This window comes from Solea solea, chromosome 6 (assembly GCF_958295425.1).
Source record: "Solea solea chromosome 6, fSolSol10.1, whole genome shotgun sequence".
NCBI classification, from domain to species: domain Eukaryota; kingdom Metazoa; phylum Chordata; class Actinopteri; order Pleuronectiformes; family Soleidae; genus Solea; species Solea solea.
The window spans coordinates 4221291-4232462 of record NC_081139.1 but is presented as its reverse complement, the minus strand read 5'-3'; the positions used below and the strand labels follow the sequence as shown (position 1 = coordinate 4232462).

Below are 11172 nucleotides of genomic sequence, written 5' to 3'. Positions count from 1 at the left end.
TAGAAGACTTAAGTGCCTCATATGTCAACGTATGTTTTTAGATATATTAACCACCATGAAATGAAGACGTCCAAACCAATGACGCAGTTCCGGTTTTAGATAATGTTCTCTTTGTAGGCCTCGCAAAGCGCTTTCAGTTTTCACCGCGTGTTAGAAAACAATCTTGTATTTTGATGTCTTACTTTGCATTCGGAACCGAACGGACGCGTAGTTTGTATTAAAAAACGTCTTTAGTCTGGACAAACAATAGCGAAGAAATCGTTTGACGGATTTGTTATTCGCGGACCGTCCGCTCTTATCGTTATCGTCACGTCGTCTGGTTGTTGACGACGCAGATCCCTGTCCCAGCGAACAAAGGAACAGCAAGGCCGACGTACGCTTCGTCGCTCTTGTGGGAGTAAAGTTTGCGTTTTAAGTAACATAGAATTAGACCGAATTCAAACTACATTTTTGTGGCACTGTTTTTTGACTTGTCACCTCTTTAATTTGGTCGAAACAAACCAATTAGACGACTCATTCAGTCCCGTTAGCAACCTCGGCTCAGGTTAGCCGCGTGCTAGCTGTAGCGTAGTTCAGATTCAAGCTAGGAGTTTTCTTTATTTTGGGAGAATGGCTGAAGTGTACATTCGAGTGGCGGAGGAGGAAAACGAAGAGCCCATGGAGATTCCGTCCGAGGATGACGGCACTATTCTGCTCTCCACCGTGGCAGCTCAATTTCCAGGAGCGTGCGGCCTGCGTTTTAGGAGCCCCGTGTCACAGTGCATGCGGGGAGTACGTCTAGTGGAAGGGATCCTGCACGCACCAGAGACTGGATGGGGCAATATCGTTTATGTCGTCAACTATCCAAAAGGTAGATATGGGCATTACTACGCATCTCTTCTGACTGAACATTTTGTCCAAACAGGTGGCCATTTGTGATATTTATAATTAATGATGGAACTTTGGCACACTGAACTTGACGTGTAGTCTGACTCCGTCCACATAACTGCAGTCCGAGGTTCTAATTTCAGCCATAAAAGGGGCAAAACAATAACTAGGTTTTCATTAAAATTATTTGTAAACAAAACTTAGTATAATAAAATGCTGATACATGTTTATTTCCATCCGATGTTTTTAAAGCACCAGTTCTTAGCTTCTGTTGCCCTCCTGAGGAATTCGGAGTAATGACACATGCCAATGTGATGCTAGGCTACCTTTATTTGTAATGAGTATAAATCCTGTAAAACTTGTGACAAATAATTGCGGCTTGAGATGAATAATTTCCCCAAGAGCAAATCGCAAAATTCACTGTGCAACAGGAGAACAAAACATTGTTATGCTGAGAAATGATTACAGAACTGTGTGGACTCAATTGTGAATGTGTAAGTCACATGCTACATTTTTTAATGGCAGTAGAAGACACAAAAGTCTGGGTCACCATAGAGGGGTAAGAAAATGCAACTTGAGAAAATGCCAAGCACGATCAATAAGCATGTGATGAAAAACAATTAAATTCCTGCTTGCTTCCCATTTACTATTGAAGTAGTATTTGCGTCTTGCACAAGGGATGTTATCTTTTCCCCGTCAGTACTGCTACTTTATTTCATCTTCTATTTCTGCTATTTTCCCCGATGCAGTGAAATGTGGAAGTCCTATGAATTCTTTGTCATCTTTTATTTTTTGACATTGGTTTTCATTACAGTTGCACTCATTTACATTTTAATGGATGTACTAACTTTTCATCTACCTCAAGGGTAAAAACATACATTTTTTGTTTTTGTCCAATTGAGCATTAAACGGGGTTTGTACAGTTCATGCACATACAGCACTTTCAAACTCTTTTTGCAGCACACAACTCACTGCATTCATGGGCTTTGCTGTTCTGCTCTCAGGTGCACATCTCTGCTGCTTTGCACCACCTCTGACGACTCAGTTAATAATAATAACTTAGATTTACAAAGCGCCTTTCATGAAACCCAAGGTCGCTGTACAGTTGAGAACAGATCGAAAAATGAAAACCAGAAAACACAAACACTAACAAACAATCTGTTGCTTCAACAGTGATTTAAATGACTCCAGAGTTGGTGTGTGGTAGTTGTGCAAAAATGATTCTAAACAACAAAATAATGCAATTCACATTGGTGCTTCTAGTTGTAAAATTTACTTACACTGGCTCTGGATTTTCAGCTGTCATTGGGTGGTGATTAGTAATTGATTACTAAATTAATCATCAACCATTTTGATAATTGAGCAATCATATTGACTTTTTAAGCAATTTAAAAGTTCTCTGATTGGTTAACTCCTTAAGTGTTAATATTTTGTGGTTTCTTTCCTCATTCGAAGAGAAAATTATTAAATCTAAACAAATTTGGCCTGTGGACAAACAAGGTATTTGAGAACATCATCGTTTTAATGTCTGGGAAATATGATCAACATTTTATGACATTTTATGGACCAAACAGTTAACTGTGGAAATAATTGATGGATAAATTGATTATGAAGATAATAGTTATCATTATAACCATAATTGGCTTACCCATTCATTTTTTTGTTTTGTTTTGCATACTTAATTGAGTATTTTCTTTATGGGACCATTGATATCTTAAGTACTTCCACAATTTTAATAAACTTTTTTTTAACTAGGCATCATTCCTTTTGATTTTAATTGATTTCCTATATTTGCTCTATTGAGAATATTAGATTAGTATGTCAAAACTGCTTATTATGCCATTCGAAATTACATTGCCTCTGCATAAGAGTTTGTTACAATCACAGTGGAAAGTTGCACTCATCTCATGATTGCCAGAGTAAGATGTGAAAATGTAATTGTTTTCTATTTCAGACAACAAAAGGAAAATGGAAGAAATTGATGCCTCCTCTGCTGTGAAAATGAAGAGAGGAGATATGAAGACATCTGATCTAATTGTACTTGGTCTTCCTTGGAAAACAACTGAGCAGGACCTCAAAGACTACTTTAGTACATTTGGAGAAGTCATCATGGTTCAGGTACGACAGTGATTACCATTACATACATTACATTTGCTCTAGGTTGCATGAAGTGACAGTTGATGATAATAATTGGTTGTTTGTCTTCCAGGTTAAACGAGACGGGAAAACTGGAAATTCTAAAGGATTTGGCTTTGTGAGGTTCACAGAGTATGAGGCCCAAGAAAAAGTGGTCTCCCAGCGCCATATGATTGATGGAAGATGGTGCGACTGCAAGCTCCCTAACTCAAAGGTGAATATTGTAATATCCATGCACATACCCCACATGTTAAAGAACCAGACATTAACACTCTATCTGCTAAAATTTCTTTTAAATGAAGTTTTTCTTTGGACAGCAGTGTCCAGATGAGCCACTGAGAAGCCGCAAAGTTTTTGTCGGCCGTTGCACAGAAGACATGACCACGGATGATTTAAGGCAGTTTTTTCTGCAGTACGGAGAAGTCACGGATGTTTTCATTCCAAAGCCATTCCGTGCCTTTGCTTTCGTCACATTTGCAGATGATCAGGTACGTTGTTGAGTTCATAGAAAGAAGCTTCCTATTGAAGTTGAGCCTGTGTCCATCAGACCTGATTTATGTATTTTCCCCCACAGGTTGCCCAGGCCCTCTGTGGTGAGGACCTGATTATCAAAGGTGTCAGCGTTCACATCTCAAACGCTGAGCCCAAACATGGCAATAGGCAGTATGACCGGACAACACGCTTTGGGAATGGTTTCGGAGCACAAGCATTTGGTAGCAGCCGCAGTGGGTTAGGGAGCAGCACCAACAGTAGTCTGGCTAATTTTGGTTCCTTCAGTCTGAATCCTGCCATGATGGCTGCTGCTCTGCAGAGTAGTTGGGGGATGATGGGTATGCTAGCTAGCCAACAGCAGACATCCACTTCAGGCAGCACCTCCAGTGGAACCAGCTCTAGCAGGGACCAGAGTCAGTCTTTCAGTACAGGCAACAGTAATTATGGCACCAGCTCAGCTGGTCTTGGCTGGGGAACAGGTTCCAACTCTACAACCAGTGGTAGTGGGTTTAGCTCAGGTTTTGGGTCCAGTATGGAGTCAAAGTCATCTGGGTGGGGTATGTAAGTTAAGTGTTTGTCTGGTAAGTATTGTGATAAAGATGAGTCTTTTCAACAACAACAAAAAAAGCAAAAAAAATTCTGGTGTAATGCGTATCTGAAAACTTAACACTTTTGTGGAAGATGTTTTGTACATTTGAAAAGATGCTAAAGATTTAAATTAGAAAATGTGTTGAATGGAGTTGTTTATAGGATGTCCGACTAAAGTGCTATTTTTGATGTCATGTTTGGTTTTTGTATCCATTTCAACTGGATTCTCTAATGCATGCATTGTGAAATGTGATATAACCATTTGAAAAATGCATGAATGTCTCCGATACACTAGTATGCGGCTTTGTCATAAACCTAAAGGCAATCTTGCATTGGGAAGAATCCTGTTGAAACCTAAATGTTTTAAGTGCAACTTTATTTGCAGTCAAGTTCTGTGGAAAAGCCTTCATTGAAATCTCTTCTGCAGTTCACCTCTCTTCCATTTTCCTGTGAAGAAGCTCCTCTTTGGCAGCATTCTTGGGGTGATATCGGTATCATTCTCCCTCTTCCCACCTGTAAATGCTATGCCATCAAAGAACGGCTTCACTCCGCATGTTCTAAGAGACGGTGGGTGTTTTCATTTTTATCCACTTTTAAATGGAAAGAACAGCGCAACTGACATTTTAAGAACTGATGAGTGCGATTGAGGATGACTTGTGGCGAAGAGTGAAGAGATGAGTGAGCGAACGGAGAGACGCGTGAAACGGACTGGTTGTGCAGTGAAAGAGCCCAATTTGACTGCTTTCTGAGTGTGTGAGTGGAAGCTGCAGATGCTACGAGCGCCTCCCCTAACATGGACATCCTTTAAGTAGTACTTCAAGATTTTTTTTATTTTTGCAAGTTTTTCCTTACACTTAAGTGTGCTGATCAAAAGCAGAAATATCAAAATGTAGTGGAATGTTGTGATGAATATTTGTATTGCTTATATTATCTGATTTGAATGCTGTATGGTGTGTGCTTTCATGTTATTGACCTGATCTGTTGGTGTGTATTTGATGTGGATGGACACCTGCTGAAGACTCTGGGGGACGCGAGTGGTGGTGTGAGAACGTGAAGTGGTGTGTCCAATGGGTTCCCAGTTGCTCTTGTTGTTTGTGAGGTGCTTAAAAACATGTCAAATGAAGGGAGTTCTCTAATAAAGTTCATTTGAATAGATGCTTAGTTGATATTGCTTGAGTCAGTTTGTCAAATTTAAAAACAAATCTAATTCGATTCACATATCTAGGGACCTTGGGCTCTGCTGGTCGAGGTCTCCGTTTGAACCCTGACTGAAGTCCGTTCTGAAGGACGAAGATGGAAGTTCCAACACTTTCAGTGTGTGGCCTTCTCAGACATGACATGGGGTAGTACCTGTCTTTTTTGCTGATTTTAATGACTTCATTATTCAGGTGCATTGAAGGTTAGTGGGGATTTCTTTTACATGGCCTTGAACATTATGAGGAGGTATCCCAATGTGTACTATGCCAGTTAGGTAAGATGGTAATCACAACCACTGAAAGCATAGAGATGTTTGTGTCCACTTGGCAAAGCTTTTATTACATTACAGCATTGTTTATAGCTTCATTAATCTGTCAAACAAAGACATGTAATCTGTAGTGCATTGGCAGGGCCTTATCACATTTATAACTTATTAAGAAATTGGAATAAGAAACATGGAAGTACTGCTGTGGACGCCTGAAACGACTATTAAAGAATGACTTGTCACTATGGTGACACTTAACCTACTGTCTTGTATTAGCAAGGCTACATGTTTATTTAAATGTTGGGTACACGTGAGACACTGCAGGCCTGTCTTGTGTCCTGTCCTTATTCTCTGCTTTCCTCCTCGGTGTCTCTGCTCTTCCTCTTTCCAGAATTCTTCTTTTTCTGTTCCTGGTTCAGTTCTTCACTTTTATTTTGTATGTAGATAGACTGAAATTAATAAAGGCAAATTAAACATTCAGTGTGCTGTCTGTTGTAGAATACATATATATATACCTACAATGTATTACTGCATTATAACAATGGGAGTCTGTGGGTGAAAGGATTCACTTCTGAGAGATGGTAAAAAATAACTCACCAACGCAGAGCTGCGACGGGCTACGAGCTTTACATCCTCTGCATTCACTGTGCTTCTTTTAGCATGCCTTTAAAATCAATGAGATGCTATATAAAGGGGATAATTAAAAAGTACATGTCAAAGTCAAATGTTTTTAAAAAAAAAAGTTAATCTTCACCTTGAAAAAGCCTCCAGGTCCTTGGCAAATACATCTGAAAAGTCAAAGCGACAATTAGTTCAACTAAAACGCATTGTAGTGAATACTCCAATTTTCATTGATTTTCAATATAGATTTTTTTTTTTCACCTTAGGCATTGGGGAAAAGGATATTATTCACAATTTTCTAACATATTAATCAAACCAGTAATGGATTAAATATGAAAATGGCTAAACCAATAACAGTGATTGTTAACAATTATGACACAGCAGTTAATGTGAGTAACATTAAGGAGGGTCTACTAGCCAAAACTGCAGCATTGACCTCGCGTTAAGGTAATGGTGGCTGCAGTGTTTCTACAGTAACCCAAACAGACTTTGTTATGCATTAGCTCACTCACCAAACAACTTTGTCGACATGAACCGACAAAGAAAAAAGAGGTAACAGAGTGGGAGAGACTTGTGAAAGTGTGTTTACATCCTTTCTGGTATGTGAAGGCCACCGAGGTTCCCGGACAGACTTACTCCGTTTGTTGCACTCTTTTTTTAAACAATGTGCATCTAATATTTACATATTATCTGTACAAAGCCCCTTTCACAGATAAATGGCTGAACAATTAATTTCAAATCAAAACTGCAAATTACAAAGGCTGTCATTTTTTTTTTATATATATATATTTATGTTCTATCCCAATCAAACAAAATTCTTTGAATTATAGAAATCATATTTTGGTTAAACAGTCAACTGTAGAGGTCTCCTTCTCACTAAAATACAAGAGAAATGATGGAGGAAGATATTCCAAACTCAAGAGTTCTATTAATGCAATAACATAATTATAAATGATACACACACAAGTACAGTACTGTACTTTCACGACAGCTAATAAAAGTGAGTGAAAGTTTCTTTTCCTAAACAGACCTGCATGTGTTTATGTACTGCAATAATATCTTTGGTCACACCCACCACACTGTCTGAATGTTGTCTCAGCGATGGCTGCGATGACTTGTCGGCTGAAGCCTCTTCCATGGTCTTCGCCCAGCTTCTGACACAGGCGACCCACAGTGAAGTGCACTGCAGCCTTTAACCTCTGACATTTCAAACATCAAGAGAAATCAAAACATCAATCAGCACTTCCACACATGGATGATGAAGGGAAAATGTTCATCAAATCAAATTATAATTATTGAAAATGTGTATGACATCTTTGTCGATACTTAACAATTTTCAATGATCAGATTTAAAAAGTGATAATTATCACACAGTCACTACTCTATATTATCTTGCAAGCGTGAGAAGTTTAAGGTATTAAACTGTTTCCACGTTCATTTTTGTTTTTAATTTAATTTTAATGAAATTCGCTGTGAACCGACGTATAACCGACTCTCTAGCTTCCTGTTGTTGTGTGTCGTCTACGTTTACTTATTCCTTATCAATGCTGTCTCTAAATTATTATCATTATTATTATTTTCACATCACTTTTCTTACCTGAAGCGTTTCGTCTTGGTCAACTGACATTTTCGTGGGAATAAATTCAACAAAATCGCGGAACAAAAACGTCGCACCACGGCGAAAAACGAGGAAACTCTCATAAACTCAGGAGTAGGGGAAAATAATAAGACACTTTTATAGATAATATATGACAAAAACGCGCATGTTTAGAGGAGCTTTGCTGTTCGACTTCACTCAAGTTGATAAATAAACTCCCGCGGCAGAAATTCACCAGGAAACCAACAACTTTGACAAGCGTGCTTCCTATTTTAATGATTAAATGTTATAGCGCCACCGTGTGGTCCGGAAGAGACACGACAGAATAAAAATAAGTCCCAAATCTGCGTGGAACTGAGGATTGAGTATTTCCCACTCTCTTTTACACTTACTTCTTATATTAATACTGGCTACAATAAGTTATCCACCGATATTTTATCCATTAATTGTAAATATCCTATATTTATGATGGTGCTGTGGTTACTACTGACTGTAGAAAAGACCTTGTTTTTCAATAATGTTTTTGTTTGTTAACAATAATTCATTAAGTATTGTTCTTGGTGGCTCTGTGTCTGTGCTTCCGCACTTGCTTGCACTTGCCAATATGAGCAACAGAGGCTGACAGAGGCTTGTTAGAATTTGTTATAGACACACACACACAAGGCACATGTTAATGTTCATTTTGATTTGAACACGCGACCTTCTGCGGTTGGGTGGGAGGTCTTCTATGTTAAAGTCAGAAGTGCTATCCACTGCACCAACCTTGTTTGGCCAATTCTTTTGGAATCATCATGTTATAGTATGTCGTCCAAAAGCTGTCAAAAAGTCATAGTATAGTATGTCGTCCAAAATGGGTAAATAAAGTCATAGTATAGTATGTCGTCCAAAAGCTGTCAAAAAGTCATAGTATAGTATGTCGTCCAAAATGGGTCAAAAAAGTCATAGTATAGTATGTCGTCCAAAATGGGTCAAAAAAGTCATAGCATAGTATGTCGTCCAAAATGGGTCAAAAAAGTCATAGTATAGTATGTCGTCCAAAATGGGTCAAAAAAGTCATAGTATAGTATGTCGTCCAAAATCACTCAAGAAAGTCATAGTATAGTATGTCGTCCAAAATCGGTCAAAAAAGTCATAGTATAGTATGTCGTCCAAAATCACTCAAAAAAGTCATAGTATAGTATGTCGTCCAAACTCACTCAAAAAAGTCATAGTATAGTATGTCGTCCAAAATCACTCAAGAAAGTCATAGTATAGTCACAAAATCACTCAAGAAAGTCATAGTAGAGTATGTCGTCCAAAATGGGTCAAAAAAGTCATAGTATAGTATGTTGTCCAAAATGGGTCAAAAAAGTCAAAGTATAGTATGTCGTCCAAAATCACTCAAGAAAGTCATAGTATAGTATGTCGTCCAAAATGGGGTCAAAAAAGTCATAGTATAGTATGTCGTCCAAAATGGGTCAAAAATGTCATAGTATAGTATGTCGTCCAAAATCACTCAAGAAAGTCATAGTATAGTATGTCGTCCAAACTCACTCAAAAAAGTCATAGTATAGTATGTCGTCCAAAATCGGTCAAAAAAGTCATAGTATAGTATGTCGTCCAAAATCACTCAAGAAAGTCATAGTATAGTATGTCGTCCAAAATCGGTCAAAAAAGTCATAGTATAGTATGCCGTCCAAAATGGGTCAAAAATGTCATAGTATAGTATGTCGTCCAAAATCGGTCAAAAAAGTCATACTATAGTATTTCGTCCAAAATGGGTCAATAAAGTCATAGTATATAGTATGTCGTCCAAAATGGGTCAAAAATGTCATAGTATAGTATGTCGTCCAAAATCACTCAAAAAGTCATAGTATAGTATGTCGTCCAAAATCACTCAAAAAGTCATAGTATAGTATGTCGTCCAAAATGGGTCAAAAATGTCATAGTATAGTATGTCGTCCAAAATCACTCAAAAAAGTCATAGTATAGTATGTCGTCCAAAATGGGTCAATAAAGTCATAGTATAGTATGTCGTCCAAAATGGGTCAAAAATGTAATATTATAGTATGTCGTCCAAAATCAATCAAAAAGTCATAGTATAGTATGTGTTCCAAAATCACTCAAAAAAGTCATAGTATAGTATGTCGTCCAAAATCGGTCAAAAAAGTCATAGTATAGTATGTCGTCCAAAATCACTCAAGAAAGTCATAGTATAGTATGTCGTCCAAAATGGGTCAATAAAGTCATAGTATAGTATGTCGTCCAAAATGGGTCAAAAATGTCATAGTATAGTATGTCGTCCAAAATCAATCAAAAAGTCATAGTATAGTATGTGTTCCAAAATCACTCAAAAAAGTCATAGTATAGTATGTCGTCCAAAATGGGTCAAAAATGTCATAGTATAGTATGTCGTCCAAAATCACTCAAAAATGTCATAGTATAGTATGTCGTCCAAAATGGGTCAAAAATGTCATAGTATAGTATGTCGTCCAAAATGGGTCAAAAATGTCATAGTATAGTATGTCGTCCAAAATCACTCAAAAAAGTCTTAGTATAGTATGTGTTCCAAAATCACTCAAAAAAGTCATAGTATAGTATGTCGTCCAAAATGGGTCAAAAATGTCATAGTATAGTATGTCGTCCAAAATCACTCAAAAAAGTCATAGTATAGTATGTCGTCCAAAATGGGTCAATAAAGTCATAGTATAGTATGTCGTCCAAAATGGGTAAATAAAGTCATAGTATAGTATGTCGTCCAAAAGCTGTCAAAAAGTCATAGTATAGTATGTCGTCCAAAATGGGTCAAAAAAGTCATAGTATAGTATGTCGTCCAAAATGGGTCAAAAAAGTCATAGCATAGTATGTCGTCCAAAATCACTCAAGAAAGTCATAGTATAGTATGTCGTCCAAAATGGGTCAAAAAAGTCATAGTATAGTATGTCGTCCAAAATGGGTCAAAAATGTCATAATATAGTATGTCGTCCAAAATCACTCAAGAAAGTCATAGTATAGTATGTCGTCCAAAATCGGTCAAAAAAGTCATAGTATAGTATGTCGTCCAAAATCACTCAAAAAGTCATAGTATAGTATGTCGTCCAAACTCACTCAAAAAAGTCATAGTATAGTATGTCGTCCAAAATCACTCAAAAAAGTCATAGTATAGTCACAAAATCACTCAAGAAAGTCATAGTATAGTATGTCGTCCAAAATCGGTCAAAAAAGTCATAGTATAGTATGTCGTCCAAAATGGGTCAAAAAAGTCAAAGTATAGTATGTCGTCCAAAATCACTCAAGAAAGTCATAGTATAGTATGTCGTCCAAAATGGGTCAAAAAAGTCATAGTATAGTATGTCGTCCAAAATGGGTCAAAAATGTCATAGTATAGTATGTCGTCCAAAATCACTCAAGAAAGTCATAGTATAGTATG

At 37.5% G+C, this 11172-nt stretch overlaps 2 protein-coding genes across 5 annotated transcripts; one reads left to right on the top strand and one right to left on the bottom strand.

Annotated features, from left to right (window-relative positions):
- Positions 1-98: 98 nt before the first annotated feature.
- Positions 99-6025, top strand: tardbpb (TAR DNA binding protein b). Of its 4 annotated transcripts, XR_009240431.1 has the most exons (6): positions 99-850; positions 2822-2985; positions 3077-3217; positions 3306-3491; positions 3578-4650; positions 5309-6025. XR_009240431.1 is itself a non-coding variant. In XM_058631973.1 (5 exons), exons 1-5 carry the CDS (start codon positions 610-612, stop codon positions 4058-4060), a joined length of 1197 nt encoding a protein of 398 aa, XP_058487956.1. In that variant the 5' UTR covers positions 99-609; the 3' UTR covers positions 4061-5244. The 4 variants fall into 4 exon arrangements, 3 of the variants coding, with proteins under 3 accessions (XP_058487956.1, XP_058487955.1, XP_058487952.1); XM_058631973.1 differs by lacking the exon at positions 5309-6025 and having other exon boundaries at positions 3324-3491; positions 3578-5244; XM_058631972.1 differs by lacking the exon at positions 5309-6025 and having other exon boundaries at positions 3321-3491; positions 3578-5244.
- cenps (centromere protein S) lies at positions 5589-8124 on the bottom strand. Its single transcript, XM_058631974.1, has 5 exons — positions 7764-8124; positions 7242-7365; positions 6300-6333; positions 6143-6209; positions 5589-5994 (listed from the first exon to the last, which is right to left on the bottom strand). Exons 1-5 carry the CDS (start codon positions 7791-7793, stop codon positions 5890-5892), a joined length of 360 nt encoding a protein of 119 aa, XP_058487957.1. The 5' UTR covers positions 7794-8124; the 3' UTR covers positions 5589-5889.
- Positions 8125-11172: the final 3048 nt, after the last annotated feature.

Bases quoted from the DNA above. Each gene is read 5' to 3' on its own strand.
- cenps (XM_058631974.1), bottom strand. From the start codon at position 7,793: ATGTCAGTTGACCAAGACGAAACGCTTCAG. The intron at 7,366-7,763 runs GTAAGAAAAGTG...TTGAAATGTCAG, and splicing joins ACCAAGACGAAACGCTTCAG to AGGTTAAAGGCTGCAGTGCA. The intron at 6,210-6,299 runs GTGAAGATTAAC...TTGATTTTAAAG, and splicing joins GACCTGGAGGCTTTTTCAAG to GCATGCTAAAAGAAGCACAG.
- tardbpb (XM_058631969.1), top strand. From the start codon at position 610: ATGGCTGAAGTGTACATTCGAGTGGCGGAGGAGGAAAACGAAGAGCCC. The intron at 851-2,821 runs GTAGATATGGGC...TTTCTATTTCAG, and splicing joins TGTCGTCAACTATCCAAAAG to ACAACAAAAGGAAAATGGAA. The intron at 2,986-3,076 runs GTACGACAGTGA...TTTGTCTTCCAG, and splicing joins GAGAAGTCATCATGGTTCAG to GTTAAACGAGACGGGAAAAC.